Below are 20,205 nucleotides of genomic sequence, written 5' to 3'. Positions count from 1 at the left end.
AGCGTCACTAGACAGTTTTTATTCATATAGTGATGAAAATAAAATTTTTAAATTTTTTTACGAAGGTAAATAATGTTATTACTATTCTTAAAACTGTATGATCATTTTTTAACAGAGTACTGACGATAATAATAAAACTTTTTAAAATTTAAATGTATGAACGGTTAAAAGTATTTATAATACCTTTTATAAAAATTTAGAATTTTTTTTTTTATTAATTTCTGAAAAGAAATTAAAATGATATATTTATATAGCAAGGGATTGATTGAAATTGCTTTTCCGTTCCCAGAAAGAGAGAGAGAGATAGTGAAGATTGAAAGCGAAGCGATCAGTCATTTTCGACGGAATCAAAATCCTTCTCTCCTCTCCCATTTCAGTTTGTTCGTCAAAATCTCCGGCGGAAGCTTCACAACTCCATTCCCTTGTGCCCCATGCAGCCTTCAGATTTTCCCCTTTTCAGGTTCGTCCTCTGATTCTTCACCTAGGGTTTTAATTCCACCTTGAATCCCATGAGCATCTCTTTTGCGCTGCCATAACAAGATGCACTCGCCCAACAAGAGCCCTTTAGCTTCTCCTACCAGCTCCCGCTCTGTTACTGAGACTGTTAATGGCTCCCATAACTTTGTGATCAAGGGTTATTCTCTCGCCAAGGGGATCGGCGTGGGAAAGCATATTGCCAGCGAGAATTTTACCGTCGGAGGTTATCAGTGGGCCATATACTTCTATCCGGACGGCAAGAATCCTGAGGATAATTCGGCTTATGTGTCAGTGTTTATTGCCTTGGCGAGCGAGGGCACTGATGTGCGTGCCTTGTTTGAACTGACTTTGGTGGACCAGAGTGGTGATGGTAAACACAAGGTGCATAGTCATTTCGATCGCTCCCTGGAGAGTGGGCCTTACACGCTCAAGTACAGAGGTAGCATGTGGTAAGAGTTCTCTTTGTCAATGCTTGAATTGTTTTCCTTTTTGTTTCCTGCGAATGAATTTAGAACCATGGCTGACGGTTAGTCGCACGATGTTAGTGCAGTTTTCATTCTTTTTTATATCTTTAGGGGATGATTAACAAGTAAGAAATGGATGTTTTAGATTTTCAGATTGGGAGTATATGGGTAATGATTTTCCCCCTCTTTTATCTCAATATTGATAGCTAAGTGAAGCAATGAGGCTTTTCAACAATTATGATTATTATGTCACATACTGATGTTGTCAAATCACAATGATGAACTGGATAATTGATGGACCCATGGGATGTGCCTTGTTGCATACCCCGCAGTCTATGTGGTAAAGTACCTATCAAATCACAAAACTATGTTTTTCTTAACAAGAAAGAAAGAATTCATTTAACTGATGAAAAGAAACAAATGCTCAAAGATACAATCTCAGTGAGAAAAATAACAAGCAAACTAAGGAGGAGTTATAAGGAGTTACCAATTCATACAAATGTCTAATAAAGAAAAGTAAAAAAAATGGTATAGGAAGAGAACACCATCGTGATCCTTTTCATTTAGCTGCCACAAGCCGATTAAATCAATACTTTTACTTGTTTTAAAAACTCATTTGATTGCATTCCATCCAAGTTTCATAATTAATGGCTTTAACTGCATTTACTCGTAACAAGTTATCTCTTGGAGGTAAGGATGATCCAAGAACGGGAAGAATATTGCTCTTAGAGCTATTTGAGAATACCTATCCAAAATTAAAAATCCTCATCTATTGCTTTGGATGAAGGTCGGGATAAACCCTGTGCTGTCTTGTCAGTCTTAACTTTAATTCAGGGCTTGATCAAGTTGCTGTTACTCAAGTTCTTTTTGTGATTTCTTCAATACCTCCACATCAATTATGAATGAATTGAAGTATTTCTTTTGACCAAAGGTTGCTGTCATTTAGTCGTTATAATGATTGGCTAGATTAGTGTGGTGGAGCTGATTCATTCTAAAGGTTCTTTGGAAGTGGTTTGGTAGGTAGTATTAGTTGCAGCAATCGATCCTTTCGGGAGGGTTGGTGGCTCTTTGGTGAAGGGTGGGGCTTGGTCGATCTTTGTATGCTTCACAGGGGTATTCAGAGGTGAGGGAGACAAAAGTAAACCAGCCAATATTGCCCCCTCCTGACAGGATAAGAAGTCTACTTCTTCCTCTTTTATTGCCTAGTTGTGGTGGCCTCATGCCACAAAACGTTAGGTTTCTGTGCCTCAATTATTTAGCTAACAAAGCCACATTCCGATGTCTCATGTTCCAATCCCCAAACCCTGAACTCCAATGGCCATGAGACCACTGCCTATTTAACTTATTGAGATCCTCTCCCCCATCACCTTTCCCAAAAGAAATCCCATCAGGAAGCCTGATTCTTATGTTGTAGGTTGTGTGTAGGGGTATTATTGCCTTTTTACTTCACCTGATCAATGTGTGGCTTCATTATTCAAAGTTACATGTAGGACCGAAAGCCCAACAATTTTAGGGCTTCATCTAGAGCTAGTCAAATGCCTATAAAAGACTTCTTATTCTTTGTATTTTTTAAAACTTAATTTTAATAAAAAAAAATCATTTTGCTGTGAGCATCACATCCCCATTTCAAATTCTTGCTTTAAGAATTACATACTCAGAACATTCGAGTTTGGTTGATCCATCGACTTGTGGTGTGATCTAATCCTAGGCAAGGAACTAGTTTTTCAATCTTGGATAGTTGGTTCTCATGATAATTCACAACTATTCTTCCCCCTGGGGTTAAAACCAAAATGATTTGTAGTTTTTGGTGGTAAGTTAACAGTCCTAGTCACTCTTGGGTGTTTGCTTCTATTCATCAATGGATTCACATCAGTTTTTCCAAAGATCTTCCTCGTGCATTTTAAGGCCCTAATGATGTGTTCTTTTCAAGTAATTGTCGCATCAAGGACAAGGCTATAGATTTTGACTCATTTTTAGATCATTTAACTTACATTGCTCTATCTTGGTGTAAATTCTCCCCTTATTTTGGCGATTATAGTCTTACATCTCTTATAGCCCAATGGAAATGTTTTTTGTAATTCCTTTCGCATGGTTTGCCTTGTTTTTTTAATTTCATCTCATCAATGCGAAATCCATGTTTCTTTGAAAGTAAACAATTGAGCATTTTGACCACATCCTTCGGAAATATTCTTTCTCCCAAAAAATTGGAAGCTGGCACTTGGGGTTGCCTTGGCTCTTCAGTTCACAGGCTACAATGTATGAGGCCCTTGTCCCTCGTTGTGATTGAGGTAGATTTTTTTGGTGACTCAGATTCTTATCTATGTGGTGTATTTGGTCAAAGAGAGGAAATTTTTTACAGGTGTAGAGGGGTCTTGGGATGTGGAGTTTGGCTTATTTCAATGCCTCTTTGTGGGCGTTTTTGACTTGTTATTTTTGTAATATTTCTTTTTCTAGTTAACAACTTGAGTTCCCTACTACTAGCTTGTTGTCGTCTTATTCATTTGGTGGCTTGTTTATTTGTCTAGCTTAGTTTTTGTCGGTGTTCTTTCAAACTCAAAATGAAAATGGGCTTCCTATTAGCTACTTTAAAGAATTGGAAGCATTTGATATATATGTGTGCAGGTTAGATATTGGTGGTTTGTTGGAAGAAAGTAATTCTGTGGTTTCTCCATATTGGATTCCATCAGAATTGATTAACCACCCTTTTATCTGGTTATTTTTTTTTTCTAAAGTTGTGGACCAAGTTTTCACCCCTTCCTATTTAAAGAGTATTGGCTTTTCTAAAGGTTTTTTATTATTTGTTGACTGGGGTGTAAGGGCGTTGGGATGGGTCTGTTTTTGGTCATAATCAATACCAGAATGACCTGTTATTTAAAAAAAAAATACTGGAAAAAAGATGTTGAAATTAATTTTTATGAAAATCAAGATGTTGAAATTAATTTTTATGAAAATAAAAAAACTGGAAGTACTCTGGAAGGGAGATGGCTGACTGGATTCTATTATGCTTGACAAGTCTTTGACATTTGTTCAAATATGCATCCAAATTGTTCAACAACAATATAATAAGCTTTTATTGTGCTTAATAAGTATCCCATCCATGTCCAACAAGTGTCGTAGTGCTTGATTAGTGTTTGGACTTTAGTTTTATTGGTTATTCACGAACTCTGACATCTTTAACCTATGAGGCTACCAAATGACTAAGTGATTCTTTGACATTTTTGCTCTCGTTGTTGCCTAATATTATGGTGACTGGTGACAAGTTGATTGTATGGGTGGTGAATTCTAGCATATGAACTGCAACTAGCTTTTTTGTTTTCATATTCCAGCCCTCGAGCATCTTAAAAGAAAGTGACTTGACTAGTTATTTAATTTTCTCCATGTACAACTTTACTTGAATAGGATCTGTTTTATGGGTTTTACACTGTTTCCTGAGTTGTAAAGTCTTTAATCTTCTACATAAGCTTCTTCTTCACTTGTCTCTTGGTAACCCTCTTCTTGCTATTGATTTGTGATAACATGCATGACCTTTATAGCCTGAAGTCTGAAATCAAATTTTGAGGTGGCATAAATACATTAAAGATTTTGTGTTTGTGTCAGGCTTTTCACCTTTTCCTTTCATTCAGTGGAATTGTATGCAAGCTTGTTTTATGGTTTATAGTATTAATTATAAATTAATGTATTTTTTGCTTTGGTTTTAGGGGCTACAAGCGCTTCTTCAGAAGGACTTCACTTGAAACATCGGTTTTCCTGAAGGATGATTGCTTGAAAATAAATTGCACTGTTGGTGTTGTTGTGTCTGGAATAGACAGCTCAAGACTACACTCCATTCATGTCCCTGAATCTGATATTGGAGATCATTTTGGCACATTGCTGGAAAATGAGGAGGGTTCAGATGTCACCTTCAATGTCTCTGGGGAAAAGTTTTGTGCTCACAAGCTAGTATTGGCTGCTCGTTCTCCTGTTTTCGAGAATGATTTTGTCAACATGATGGAAGAGGATAATGATGAAATTCTTATAACAGAAATGGAACCTAGGGTTTTTAAGGTGGAGTCTCTAAAGAACTAGTACTTTGTAACTTCCAATATTTAATCTGTTTGACTTGTAGTACGTCTAATGTGCTTCCCACCTGCTGACAGTTTCTTGCATTTTGTCTAAGCAGGCTTTGCTGCATTTCATTTATAGGGATACTCTCCCAGAAGATGATGAATTCTTGGAAGCAAGCTCATCTTCAGTTCCGTCCCTATCTGATTCATTGCCTGCAAAATTGTTGGCTGCTGCTGATAAATATGATTTGCCGAGACTTAGATTGATGTGTGAATCTGTACTCTGCAAGGACATATCCGTGAACTCTGTATCCCATATTCTGGCCCTTGCTGACCTCTATCATGCCGCTGATTTGAAGTCTGTTTGCCTAAAATTTACTGCAGAAAACCTAGTCGGTATGTTTTTTTAGTTGTTTTTCATTGTAGAATTACCATTCTATGGATAGCAATTTCAGCAGCTATTCATATTCCATATCACGGAGTAGAATTATAACATTGTTCTTTCCGGTAATCTTCCTTACATTTGACATGCCTAATATACATATGTTCAGGTGATATGGTTGAAATTTGTGTATGTCAGCATTTGTCTCTATGAACTAGTCTGCTGAATATTTGTCTTTTAGGTGACATGGGCGACATTTTACGTCTCTAATTCCAGGATTGTGCCAGTGTGCTCAGCTGTTTTATCTTTGTCACATCTTACAATCAGTTGAAGACACTTGTGATTGTTGGTGTGCATCTTCTTGAATAAAATACTACAGATGGTTGCTTGATGAATGAAACCACAGTTTTTGTTTGTGTTTTTCTACTTTCTAGAACTCGTTAATAATATAGGATTTGAACTGATGATTGGATTTTAGAATGCAGTGTTGTCCGCCTAAATTTTTGCCTTTTATGTAAGGAAATCACAGGTTACTACTGGATTTTTGCTTCATAATTAGACTAAGAATCTCAAGAAATTAGGATCTTTGTTCATTTTCCATGCTAAGACTTAGATTTGTGGATAAACTATTTTCCAAAAGCAAATATTGTAGGCTCCCAGTCCATTATACATACTCCCGGAGGAAGAATTGCAAACATAATCAATGGGGTAGTCACATGGCTGTCATATAATTAGTGACTTTATGTAGATAGCGCCATCAGGCTGGTGCGCTATGTGTGGTCTGGGATGCTTACTATGTAATTCTGTTAGACTGTTGTCATAATTAGGGAACATCCAAAGATATGGCAGTTTTTGGCAAAGGCGGGTGCGCAATGTGTAGTCGAGGAGATTTTTTGGGCTTCTCGAACGCGGGATAGGGCTGTAATCTGTTCTTCTTTCAGTTAAGATAGTGGATACCATTATGGCTGTGCTCTTTTCATACTACATGCCCATGATATGCATTGTTTGAAGATATCTTCTTTTCTTTCCTGGATGTCTACAACTTCTCTTTTTCCATTTCTCATTGTCCAAAGGTTTAATGCAGCCGTAATGCAATCTGATGGGTTTGAGTTTCTCAAAGAAAACTGCCCGCTGCTGCAGTCAGAGCTTTTGAAGACTGTTGCCGGGTGCGAGGATGAGGAGCTTAGCGGAGGAGGAAAGAGTCGAAGCGTGTGGGCGCAATTCTCCGACGGCGGGGATACAAACGACAGGAGCGTGAGGCAACAGACATGGGAAAACGGAGAAAGGAGTCGAAGCCTGTGGGTGCAGCATTCTGACGGTGGCGACGCCTGCATCCGGAGTCCAAGGCGAGAAGGCTAACGCATAATCGGTAACTTACTATCGTGGTCTGTATAATAACATTTTATGAAATGATCTCCAGAACTACTGAGTAAAAGAGAAGATGTGTAGCCATAGAGAATGTAAAGGGAAATCATCATTGCTCTTGTTGACCTGTTGTATGTTGAATCAGAAGATTGGCATTTGTGCTTTTGACTAAATTGGTTTAGCAAGATGTCATAATCTTTGTAATGGAATGTTTGCCTTGACTGAATAAAGCTTTCTTATTCAGAACAAAATTCTTGTTGTTGTGAAATCTACACTTTTTTTTGGTTTATTGTCATGTTGTGAAGTTGTAGATCTGATCTGACGTTTACGCTATGACGTTGTGAGAACGATGTTAATAATAATTTATTTTAGAAGGCTTTTTCGAGAAACTTTAGTTTAAATGTGTCGATTCGTAAACTGCATGTCTGTATTATATCTTGAATTTGCAGGACTAAGCAAGAGAGAGACAATATTTCGCATGAAGATGATGTTGTTGATGATATGGGGACGAGTAAAGAAAGTGTGCAAGTATATGTTGCTTCTTGTCTACGAGAGAAGATGTTAAGAAAGTGAAAAAGAGGTGAAAGAAACGTTATTGGCCACTAACCACTCGCTCTTTGGTTGCTCGGGCTCCATGTTTTAATTTCGTTATTCGAACAATCTCATCTGCTCCACTAGGACCCTTTCCTCTTCTTCAATCTTATTTACAACGTTGCTCTTGAACTCTTTATAGACCAAGCGCTGCTTGTTGTAATGACATGCGTCTTGGGTGACTCGCACCCTGGATGATGGGGCTTAGCCAGAAGGACATGATTAGTTTCACAAATCTCACTACGCTAACTATAATAAACTCTTCGTTGTACCAAAAGGAAGATGTGATTTAAATGACGAGATACATCACAAGAATGTTGAACACAGTGGGAAATAAAAGATCAATGGCCAACGAAGGGACTGAACAACAGAGGCGCAACCCCACTTTTTTGTTTGTGCTCTAACTAATTGAACTACAATCCCGGGGACATAAAGTGTACAATATATGTTGTTGATTTAATTTTCGATCGCCCTACCGATGAAAGAAAGATAGTGATTCGTTGATGTTAATGAAAGAAATTCTTGGTTTCACTTTCATGACATAGAGTTGAACCATGATCGACCGTGATCGTGAGAATTGCCTATAGCTTCTTGGCCCAAAAGGTTTCTCGATCCCAGGGGTGGAGATCGACAGAGACAAAATCAATGTTTCGATCTGTAGGAGAGGCATCTGACTTTCCTACAATCTCATCCCCTATCAAGTTCAGTGCTTACGCCCCTTTAGAGATAGGGAGAGGGGCGAGCAAAAGAGCTCTTTCTACTCATTGAAGATTCTATCCACAAAAGTAGGAATCCATCGCTATTCCTTTTCTTCCACCGAGAAAGGTTATACACGAAGCAACGCCCTATTTCACTTCTACATCCATCCATGACCTAAAGACAAAAGTGAGGAGCTCAAGAAGATCAAGACTACGATATACAAATAATTTCAAGTTCGCATTACAAAGAGATCCTTTAGATTCAAGAACAGATTCTCTTGAAGAAAGGAAGAACGATACAAACTAAGGCGTCTTAATCATGCCACAAGAACTTCAAGGTGGATAACGACTACCTATTGTTCAAAGATGACAACAAAACAAAGTTACATTTAATGAATTCAATTGCAATTCATGTTCATTAAAGACAAGTCAAGTTTTATTTGTGGAATTAGTACCCCAAGCCCATCACTAACAGATATTGTCCGTTTTAGCCCGTTACGTATAGCCATCAACCTCACGGTTTTTAAAACGCATTTGTCAGGGAGAGATTTTCACATATTTATAAAGAATAATTCATTATCCTCTCCAACCGATGTAGGATCTCACATAAAGCATATTGCAACGATATGTCTCAATAGGATACATTGATCCATGTTGATTTGAAACTTAAACCAACATCTTTCCAAAACAAAATCGAACAATCCCAAAAGAAAAGTAAAACAAAAACATCGAAAGTAAATAAATAAATAAATTATGCATAAGAACCAATGTCTTGTGAACTTGAACGTTTCTTAGTGAATACGTATCAAATTTATCGAATAAATAGGAAGATCAAACCCTACGACTATTTATCTCATTGGTGAATCGAGATAACGCACATGACATGCAACTCATGTTCTTGGAGCCGTTCAACTTGTTCTCTATATCAAGAGCTATAATCTTCGATTTTTACCGTAAAACGTGTTACACACGTTCAGAAGTATTTTTTAAAAGTTTTAAAAGTGATAGATTCATTCACTTATATATTCTCTCTTTTCATCAATGATTATGTTTCAAACACAATTTAATTATTGTTTTAGCCAATCTATTAAGCACAAATGTCAATAAGCCAAATAATATTATATTCTATTAAATATTATTATATTATTGTTCATTGAATCTTACCAAATATAGGTTATAATTAAAATATATTTTCCTATTTTTAAATATTTAAATTTAATTTATTGTTCGTCTCTAGATTATGTTTGACATCATGTTTTTTCTATTAAAATTATTATTATTATTATTATTTAATCAATTTTGATAAATAATAAAACAACTCTAAAATATAACTGTTACCGTCTATCACTAGTAAATATTGTCCGTTTTAGTCCGTTATTTATCGCCATTAATAAAGAATGTTTCGTTTAATCTTATAGTCCACTTCTTTGAGATTCTACCGTCTTCTCTAACACACTGCTTGATGTCTAGCTTGAATACCATTTGTAACCGTCTAAGACTAACGAGACATTTTTTATAAATTAAATTAAATAATTTAGCTGTACAAAATAATTTATAATATTATTTAGATATTAATTTGAAGCTGAATAAAAAAATAAAATAGAAGAGATAAGGTGTAATTTTCAAGGGAGGTATGCATAATTTGAGATTCCCAAAGCATAAAGTCCCCATTTCTTTTCTTTTTTTCTTTTTTTTTAATTATTTTTCATATAATCATAACTCATAAAGTGTTATATTTAACGGTTTTGATTTGCCATTGGACCAAATTTTCCACTACTTTTTCTACGTAAAAGATCACCTGTTCGTTCGTTTGTATCTCATTCCAATCAAACTACAACGATCCAATAATCTCGAGTTACCTGAATCTAACAAAAAATTTATATACGTACTTTCGACTTAATTTAGCGTTTGAGGGTTGTAGAGATCGATATTCGAAGCTTCGACCCTAAAAAAAAAGTAGATTTTTTAGCCGTTGAGTTATGCTCATATTGGTTCATAAGGTTAATAAGTTTTGGAAGTTTCTTACTTTACAATACTATTAAAATTTATAGACGAATTCTTGAAGATTGAATATATGGTAAAAACTGCAATGCTTATGTAACGAGGTTAAAAATTTGAAGTGGACAATCAATTACGTGAAAAAATTGAATTATGGTCGATATTTTTAATATATTTAATTTTTAAGTTTGTTTTTTTATTTTTCTATAAAAAAAAAAATTAAATATTTTAAGAAGAACATCTCCTTAATCTCGGGAATGGGTCCCATGTTCTTTCTCTCTCTCAAATTATTATTATTATTATTATTATTTGTAATTTAGTTGAGAGGGACTAGAAGCTAGATGATGCCATGTGGACTCCACAACATCCACATCTTTCAATCACAGCCGTCCATCTTGATTACATCTTTCAATCACAGCCGTCCATCTTGATTACATCTTCCAATCAGATGGTAGACTGATGCCTGGGTCCCACCAATAATTAAATTTTATCTGTAAAAAAAAAAAAAAAAACATAGAAAAAGGGCAGAAAATCTTTAGAAAATAATTAAATATATTCCCTACTATAATTAAAGTACTTGAAGGCCATATTAAATTTATTATCAAAATATCTGGAAAGAAAACATAATAGAATGATGATCATATCGTTAAACGGAACACCACTTCACAGTGGTAGGATATTGTCTACTTTGAGTAGCACAAGCTCTCGTAGCTTTGCTTTGGGCTTCCCAGAAAGGCCTCATTCCAATGGAGAGAATATTATTTGATTATAAACATATGATCAATTAGCCGATGTGGGTGTGGGACTTTCATCCAACACCTCCCCTTAATTGAGGCTCGACTCCTTTGTTCGACATGTGAGGATTCTATTGATATGACTAAGTTTAGGGCATGACTCTGATACCGTGTTAGATGAACACGATTCTCCATAATGGTATGATATTGTCCACTTTGAGCATAAGCTCTCATGACTTTGGTTTGGGCTTCCCGAAAAGGCCTCATCCCAATAGAGAGAATATTCTTTGATTATAAATCTATGATCATTCTCTAAATTAGACTTTTATCTAACAGAGTTGAGTTCATTATTTGATACAAGTTGAACGTGTAAAAATATTTCATAACTTAATCTAACCCAATATATAAATCCGCTAATATAAATTAAATAATTTGATAGGTAAAAAAATTTAAAAATTAAAATTAATCCTTAGGGATAATTTAGTGAGAAATTTCATTTTCTCAACCAAATAAAGAAAAAAAAGAAAAAGAAAAAGGCTGACACACCGACCCGCCATCCTTGGAAGGCGGCAAGTTGGATTCCCGTTCCACACTGTTGACAATCTCTGCCCCGTCTACCCGCGGGCAGCAGATCAACCAATGGGCCGTCAGCATCCGAGTGGGGGCCTCCTCCACACGCAACATTAATTTTTCATGATTCAAATTCAGTACAATTGAATCGATTTCTTTGAATCCGCAGCCACCACACAAGGAAAGGGTCACCCTTCTTCTTATATTCTCAAATTTTGTTCAATTTGGGAGACCAACACAGAATTAGAGAAGAGAAGGGGGGTGTTTTTCTCTATCGGAATCTGCCCACTCCCCGCTTTAATCCAAGAAAAACCAGTGGAAAATTCTTCTGGGGTTTCTTTTTTCCCAATTTGGGAATGCGGGTAGGTTTGGGTTTAGCTTATTTCAACAGATATGTATTGAGTTATAGCCTCTAGCGCCCTTACTTCGTGGATAATTATTGTAATCTTAAGCTTGGGTTGAAGAACAGCAACGAGAAAAGAGAAGAAAAACGGATTTTCTGGATGGGTTTCTTGGGTGATTCTATAGAGGAAAGTGGAAGGGGTGGAAGGAGTTCAAGGGTTGGTTTCAAAGCATTGATAAGGAGGAAACAGGTTGATTCTGCCCATTCTTCATCCTCATCAGGGCATCATCAGTTAGCCAGAGAGTTATCTATTCCTCATCTTATTTCAATTGGTACCCATGTTGTTCTTTGTTCTTTTAATTTTGTTTTGATTTTGGTAGCCATGTTCTCTAACTCCTAGAAACCTTTATTCTTTCTGTGTTTGATGTTGCTCTTGTTGGTATTAGTTCTTGGGATTAAGTTTTTATACTGTTAGTTGTCTCTCTGAAGTTGATGGTGAAGATTGTTTGGTTTTTCCTACTATTGACCACTCCCCAAAATCTGATGAATATTGATCTTCTGGTAGTTCAGCTGTTCTTGTGCGGATCTCAAGTATATGGGCCTCTTAGCCTGTCGGATATGACCCACGATCGAAATATATTGAAACAAATAAAGGAAGAAAAAAGAACTTGAGGGGAGAAAGCTTCTGAACGGAGGAACTTTAAGCACTTAGCTTTTTAATTCTCTTGTTGTTGTGAAAAGAGCATACATCTCATGAGTATTTACTGTGGAGAAAGCATGACTAGTTTTCCTAAACTTTTTCTCCGAGTTAAAACCGCTAACAATTCTCCTAGATAAATCGTTAACTATTTCCTAAACTTATTCGAGTTAATAACTATTTTTACCGAGTCAAGTTTAATGACTCATAATTTCTGTGTAGGGGTTGGTGCTACTATTGGAGCTGGAGTGTATATTCTTGTTGGAACTGTTGCCAGAGAGCATTCAGGACCAACCCTTGCCATCTCCTTCCTTATTGCTGGAATAGCTGCAGCTCTTTCCGCATTTTGCTATGCGGAGCTTGCAAGTCGTTGCCCGTCTGCTGGAAGTGCGTATCACTACTCGTACATATGTGTTGGAGAAGGGTAATTTCATGTGACTTTACTTTGCAGATTATGATTGTTAATGTTAAGCCATTTTTTTGGATTGTGAGTCGAGTGCTTGATTGAGGTTTCGAAGCAGAGAGGTATGTCGTATCACAGTGGAAATGGCTATCATTTTGATTGTCATTTTTTTGGGGACCTGGATGTGTATATTGTATGATGAACTTTCTTGAAACTGATGGGAAATAGCTGATTTTGAATTTCATTGTCCCACCCAGAAAACTTGTTTGCAAAATGAGGCTGATAACTATCGATGTAGTTTATGAATTTCATTGCTATTGCTTTCAGTGTTGCTTGGTTGATTGGTTGGGCTTTGATATTGGAATATACGCTTGGTGGCTCGACTGTTGCACGTGGAATATCCCCAAATTTGGTACTGTTGCCTCTCAACTTTTCACTTAAATTCAATAATAAAATTGAAACAAACTCTTTTTTGAGTCAAGTTATGTGAGATCCCACGTTGGTTGGAGATGAGAACGAAGCATTTCTTATAAAGGTTTGGAAACCGCTCTCTGGTAGATGCGTTTTAAAACTGTGAGACTATTACGTAACGGGCCAAAGTGAACAATATTTGCTAGTGGTGGGTTTGGGCTGTTACAAATGGTATCAGAGTCACGAGGATGCTGGGCTCCAAGGGGGGTGGGGATCGTGAAATCTCACATTTGTTGGAGAGGGTAACGAAGCATTTCTTATAATGGTGTGGAAACCTCTCCCCAGTTGACGCGTTTTAAAACCGTGAGGCTGTTACATAACGAGCCAAAGCGAACAATATTTGTTAGTGGTGAGTTTGGGCTGTTACAAATGGTATTAGAGCCAGACACCGGACGGTGTGCTAGGGAAGACGCTGGGCCCCAAGGGAGGTGGATTGTGATATTCCACATCGGTTGGAGAGGGGAACGAAGCATTCCTTATAAGAGTGTGGAAACCTCTCCCGAGTAGATGCGTTTTAAAACCTTGAGGCTGTTACGTAACGTGGCGAAGCGAACAATATTTACTAGCAGTGGGTTTGGACGGTTACGAGTCATGTTATAGTGCCATGATTTAGAGACAACTTTGAAACTCTGACCCCTTGGTAGTTCTCACTTTATCTGTTTTATCCTTTCCCTCCGACAGGCCATGTTGTTCGGTGGAAATGATCGTTTGCCTTCCTTTCTAGCTCGGCAAACACTACCTGGACTCAATATTGTTGTTGATCCATGTGCAGCTATCTTAGTTTTGATTGTCACTGCACTTTTATGTATGGGAATCAAGGAGGTATACTAGTGTTTTTTTTCAGAATAATTTCTATCTCATGTATGATAAATAGATATTGTTGTTATTAATTTGTTAATTGTCCTACAGAGTATTGCGGCACAAGCTGTTGTGACAGGTGTAAATATATGTGCGTTGATGTTCGTCATTGTTGCTGGCTCGTATATCGGTTTCAAGACGGGATGGGTTGGATATGAACTTCCTACAGGGTACTTACAATTTTTTACTCTGTACTTTGTTCCTCTGTAATTTAGTGTCATCTATGATGTGTATTTATGAATGTCAACTCTGCAATATAACAGGTATTTTCCCTATGGAGTTGATGGGATGCTTGCCGGGTCGGCTACCGTCTTCTTCGCCTATATTGGTTTTGATTCTGTGGCGAGTACTGCTGAAGAGGTAACATATTGTGCCAGCATCTGTTATCTCAGAAACTTCTTGAAAAGTAAATGAGAGATCTCCTAATGAAGACCAAGTTCTTCCCTGTTCTTTCTTCTTAATTAACTTCTTTAATCCATACAAAAATAACAAATCAACTTGATGAATCTAAACCAATAGCACATTTATAATTGACACATGGGTAAGATTTATGTGAGATCCACATTGGTTGGGGAGGAGAACGAAGCATTCTTTATAAGGGTGTGGCCTCTCCCTAGCAGACACGTTTTAAAAACCTTGAGGGTAAGCTCGAAAGAGAAAGTCCAAAGAAGACAATATCTGTTAGCGGAGGGCCTGGACTGTTACAAATGGTATTAGAGCCAGACACCGGGCGATGTGCCAGCAAGGAGGCTGAACCCCGAAGGGGGTGGACACGAGGCAGTGTGCCGGCAAGGGTGCTGGGTCCTAAAGGGGGGGTGGATTGAGGGGTCCCACATCGATTGGAGAAGGGAACGAGTGCCAGCGAGGACGCTAGGCCCTAAAGAAGGGTGGATTGTGAGATCCCACATCAGTTGGGGAGGAGAACGAAACATTTTTTATAAGGATGTGGAAACCTCTCCTTAGAAGACGTGTTTTAAGAACCTTGACTGTAAGCCCTAAAGAGAAAGCCCGAAGAAGACAATATCTACTAGCGGTGGGCTTGAGCTTGGGCTGTTACAATTTATGTTACTTTTTATATTCAGTCAACTAAGTCAACTAATTTCATTTAAGCATACATGAATGTTTATGGACAAATATGCAACAAAGATACTAATTTGTGGCAGCATTGACTTACTATGATTATTTTCAATAGGTGAAAAATCCTCAACGAGATTTGCCACTGGGGATCGCATCTTCATTATCGCTATGCTGTGCCCTGTATATGATGGTCTCGATCGTCATTGTTGGTCTCGTGCCTTATTATGAGATGGATCCTGATACCCCCATTTCCTCTGCATTCGCTCAGCATGGAATGCATTGGGCAGCGTAAGTGTGTACTCGTATGCTTACATTTTCGAGTTACAAGGAGCATGCCACGAGTTGTATTGTCGGTGGTCTCCGGGGCAAATTGGATAGATTGTCTCAGCTGATGATGTTGTCTTTATGCTTCCAGGTATGTGGTGAGTGCTGGAGCTGTTACTGCACTCTGCTCAACATTGCTGGGTTCTATTCTCCCTCAGGTACCTATATGAGCTCTTTGAGGTGTCTCTTAACCAGCTCAAAGTTTCTAGACTTGCTTGCAGTTTTGTTCTATCACCAAATAATCTTGATTGTTCGTGTAGATTATGTTTTACGATTTGCGTCGATGGTACAAGGAATAAGACCCCTTGGATGTTATGAATGTTGGAACTCTTATTTGCCTTTAAATTTCTTGGCTCATTGCTCATTGTAGAATATGTATTTTTGTTTATTAATTAGCTTGGATGTTGCGTTGCTTTTTTGGTATATATGAATCCTAAACAAGAAAAAACGTTCTTCTTCTCTCTTTTTTTCTGTGAGATCCCACATCGGTTGGGGAGGAGAACAAAACATTCTTTATAAGGGTGTGGAACCTTTCCCTAGTAGACGCGTTTTAAAAACGGAGGGAAAGCCCTAAAGGGAAAGGCCAAAGAAGACAATATCTGCTAGCGGTGGGCTTGGGCTGTTACAAATGGTATCAGAGCCAGACACCGAGCGATATACCAATGAGGAGGCTAAGCTCCGAAGGGGGGTGGACATGAGGCGGTGTGCTAGCAAGGATGCTGGGCTCCGAAGGGAGGTGGATTGTGGGATCCCACATTGATTGGAGAAGGGAACGAGTGCCAGCGAGGATGCTGGGCCCTGAAGGGGGTGGATTGTGAGATCCCACATTGGTTGGGGAGGAGAACGAAGCATTCTTTATGAGGGTGTGGAAATCTCTTCCTAGCAGACACATTAAAAACCTTGAGGGATAACCTGAAAGAGGATAATATCTGCTAGGCTTGGGCTCGAGCTTGGGCTTGGGCTTGGGCTTGTGCGGTTACATTTTCTTTCTAACATTTTGCATCTTCTTATACATGAATTCTGTTCTTGGCATGTCTGCTTGGCTTTCCAGCCCCGAATCTTGATGGCAATGGCGAGAGATGGGTTGCTGCCCTCTTTCTTCTCGGATGTTAATAAACATACTCAAGTTCCTGTCAAGAGCACCATAGCAAGTGGTGTTGGTGCTGCAAGCCTGGCCTTTTTCATGGATGTTTCAGAGTTAGCAGGAATGGTAAGTTAACTCTATCTAATTTTTCTCTAGTTTTATAGAATTGATGTTAAAGGTGAAAACGTTCGGTCAAGATGTTCGTAGCCAAAAGAAACCTTCCAATTCAATCTGAGATTTTTTGCTATCTTAAGTCGTCTCGCCGAGTTCGACGATGTTCCAATTCTCCGCATCTATCTTTTCCTATTGGCATTGTATATTACGTTTATACCTTGTTGTGTATGCTCGTGAGTAATGTACATTTTGACGTTCTTATTCTCATAAACGTCCTCTCTATTTCATAGAGTTTAGTTATTAAGACGATGAACATGGGATACACAATTGAATTTGACATCTTGATTGGATTGTGAGATCCCTCGTCGGTTGGAGAGGGGAACGAAGCATTCTTTATAAGGACGTGGAAACCTCTCCCTAGTAGACACGTTTCAAAAACCTTGAGGAGAAGCCCGAAAGGAAAAGCCTAAAAAAGACAATATCTGCTAGCGGTGGAGCTAACAATACATTATGCGGGAGAATTGGTTGAACATGTTTTTCTCTTTGTCCAGGTGAGTGTTGGTACCCTTCTTGCATTTACCACAGTGGCTGTATCAGTGTTGATTCTCAGATACATTCCACCCAATGAGGTGCCATTGCCACCATCACTTCAGGACTCGGTCGACCCACTGTCCCTATCGTACCGTAGGAGTGTCGAAGATGTTGATGGAAAAGATCCCGAGATTGGTTCTGCTAAGGACAGTTCTAGACCCTTGCTCGAGAAAGCGGATTCATCAGTTGACATCCCCATGATTGGGAGCTATCTAGCTCGACGTGGCTGTAAGTTTCATAGTCACTCTTACGCATTTTGCTTGTTACAATGAGGTTGATCCACTGTGTTCTTATGTTTAATCGCTGCAGACGTTCTAAACGAGAAGAATCGACGAAAAGTTGCGGGATGGATCATCGTGTTAACATGTGTAGGGGCTCTACTTCTTACATATGCAGCTACAAACTTGAGGCTTCCAAGGTTCGTTGTTATTACGACTTCTATTTTCTTCGAGTAAGACGTAGAGATTTCTGTTTGTGTTATCTTGTAAATGTCTGCTGAATGATTTTGAAACCTATGGAGCGAAAGGGGTGGACATGAGGCGGTGTGCTAGTAAGGATGCTAGGCCACAAAGGGGGTGGACTGGGGAGTCCCACATCGATTGGAGAAGGGAGTGAGTGCCAGCGAGGACGCTGAGGTCCCGAAGGGGGGTGGATTGTGAAATCCCACATCGGTTGGAGAGGAGAACGAAACATTCTTTATAAGGGAGTGGAAACCTCTTCCTAGCACACACGTATTAAAAACCTTGAGGGGTAACCCGAAAGGGAAAGCCCAAAGAGGACAATATCCGCTAGCGGTGGGCTTGAGCCGTTACAAAGGAGACTGCTAAGATTCAAGTTCTTGACATGTGTTTTTAGCGGTGGAACTCGTATAATTATGTTTTAACGTTTCTGTTCGTTTTTTAATTGTTTTTGCTCGATGTGTTTGATGTTTCCACCAGCTATGTTCGATACTCAGCTAGCGGAATCGGTATTATGCTTTTGTTATCTGCTTTGGTCGTGCTCTCGTGCATCGACCAAGATGATGCAAGGCACAGCTTTGGGCACTCAGGAGGTGAGACATTACTCTTTCTCTCTCTCGCTCGACTCCCATTTTTGTATTTACCATTTACTTATTCTTGGCGCTCAAATATCTCGATAACCGAGTTTAGGATCGAACTACCTATCCTTAATATAATTGTAGACTGCTGCTGCTAACCGAACTCGCCCGCTACCAGGTTAACTAGTTTTTAGTTTCTAGCATCTTTGATTCCAGGGAAAGATAAGAACAATCCCTGCATATTCTTCTGTTCGAGTCCTACGTTAACGAATTTATGGTTGCTTTGTCCTACGTTAACGAACTTATGGTTGCTTTGTACTGATTTCCGAGTCGTATTGTCTCGAGATTCGAGTCTAGTGATGAACAATGTATATTGTTGGTTAATGTATGAACACACTGATCCATTGCATTTTCTCCTGTTGTTTTCTCAGGTTTCACCTGTCCGTTTGTTCCTCTGATACCAATTGTGTGTATTGTCATCAACACCTATTTGCTCATCAATCTCAGGCAACGACCCTTTCATCTTCGCTCGTTCGTTTACTAATATTCGTAGTGTTACTTTCCTTTCTCGATATCGAATCGTATATATAACTTAACATTCACCCGAATGCTCTCATGTTCGTTTCTCTTACTCGGAAATAATGATCCCTTTCTCTTATCCTTTCAGTGTTGGTACATGGGCTCGTGTGTCGATATGGCTACTTATCGGAGTGATCGTTTACACAGTCTATGGTCGAACCCACAGCTCTCTACGAGATGTAATCTATGTGCCAGCCGCCCGTGCCGAGAAGAGAAACAAGTACTCGAGGGAGGTGGTAGCATGAATCAGTTGGTACAAAGAGTAGAAGGCAAAAACTTTGGGACATTGCTTAGGACTATATTTTTATCCATGGAGATTAATCGATCTCCTTGTAATATAGGGTTGGTTATTGAGTTTCCTTCGAACCAAATAATGTAAATATAAAGCACATTTCATTTTTATTTGTTGGTTATTATTCAGTCATCGAGATTTCATTCTATTTGGTCGTCGAGGTTTCAAAAGAAATACCTTAATTTACGAGGTTTAAAAATTAATTCTATATAGTCTTTACTGCCCTCATGATACACGCTACAAGAATTGGTGTGTTCGATGGAGATTGAAGCTTGTCAGCTTCAAGAAAGGATCGCAGGTCAACTTCGGGATGCGAGTACCTATTCCTCCCTCTCAGCGAAATCCCACAACGTTCCCAATTTCGCCGCTACCACCCTCGTTCACCATTTCAAAAAATGAATCAAAGCTCAAGTTTGGGATGTATCCCAAAAAGGGCTACCACCCTCGTTCACCATTTCAAAAAATGAATCAAAGCTCGAGTTCGGGATGTATCCAAAGTACCTTTTCCTCCATCAGATTTCCCATCTCCTCCTTTTCCACCTTCATTCACTAAATGAAAGCTCAACTATGGAGCTAAAGGAGTAACTATTCCTCCTTCAGGCCCGAATCCGACCGCATCGGACCCTCCTCCATCACCTCCTTCTAGATCGAGTAAAAGAGCATTGCATTCACGTACTCCTCCTTTACCGTCTTCGTTCACTATTATAATAATATGTGTAAAGGTATAAATACTCTATTATAGGTAAGTATATGTTAATATAATAAACATAATTTCTACTCTTCATGTATCTAAATATAATTATTATATTTAGAAAATTTTGATTGGGATACTTACTAATATATTTAAGATAATTAAGAAATATTGGAAAAACTGTAATTTAAATTATTAAAATAAAGATAATTCCTTAAGTTTTTTAAACTAATTAAAAAATTATCTTTATTCTATTAATAAATATTTAATATAATTAAGAAATATTCAGAAAATACTCAACTTTCAAAAGTTTCAACCATAAA

General features: G+C 38.2%; 2 protein-coding genes across 3 annotated transcripts; both read left to right on the top strand.

The window, feature by feature from the left end:
- The first annotated feature begins 270 nt into the window (after positions 1-270).
- LOC111432450 (BTB/POZ and MATH domain-containing protein 4) lies at positions 271-6,982 on the top strand. 2 transcript variants are annotated; one of them, XM_023069342.1, is made up of 4 exons: positions 271-926; positions 4,640-4,985; positions 5,101-5,380; positions 5,608-6,443. In XM_023069342.1, exons 1-4 carry the CDS (start codon positions 541-543, stop codon positions 5,634-5,636), a joined length of 1,041 nt encoding a protein of 346 aa, XP_022925110.1. In that variant the 5' UTR covers positions 271-540; the 3' UTR covers positions 5,637-6,443. The 2 variants fall into 2 exon arrangements, with proteins under 2 accessions (XP_022925110.1, XP_022925109.1); XM_023069341.1 differs by lacking the exon at positions 5,608-6,443 and adding an exon at positions 6,451-6,982 and having other exon boundaries at positions 273-926.
- Positions 6,983-11,477: 4,495 nt separating this feature from the next.
- Positions 11,478-19,319, top strand: LOC111432396 (cationic amino acid transporter 2, vacuolar-like). Its single transcript, XM_023069259.1, has 14 exons — positions 11,478-11,997; positions 12,585-12,786; positions 13,093-13,177; positions 13,918-14,058; positions 14,146-14,264; positions 14,358-14,454; positions 15,287-15,459; positions 15,587-15,653; positions 16,547-16,705; positions 17,245-17,512; positions 17,594-17,702; positions 18,223-18,335; positions 18,752-18,827; positions 18,988-19,319. Exons 1-14 carry the CDS (start codon positions 11,826-11,828, stop codon positions 19,142-19,144), a joined length of 1,938 nt encoding a protein of 645 aa, XP_022925027.1. The 5' UTR covers positions 11,478-11,825; the 3' UTR covers positions 19,145-19,319.
- Positions 19,320-20,205: the final 886 nt, after the last annotated feature.

This window comes from Cucurbita moschata, unplaced genomic scaffold (assembly GCF_002738365.1).
Source record: "Cucurbita moschata cultivar Rifu unplaced genomic scaffold, Cmos_1.0 Cmo_Scf00038, whole genome shotgun sequence".
In the NCBI taxonomy this organism is placed as follows: Eukaryota; Viridiplantae; Streptophyta; class Magnoliopsida; order Cucurbitales; family Cucurbitaceae; genus Cucurbita; species Cucurbita moschata.
Note: the sequence above shows the minus strand (reverse complement) of the source record. Positions and strands in the feature narration are given on the sequence as shown.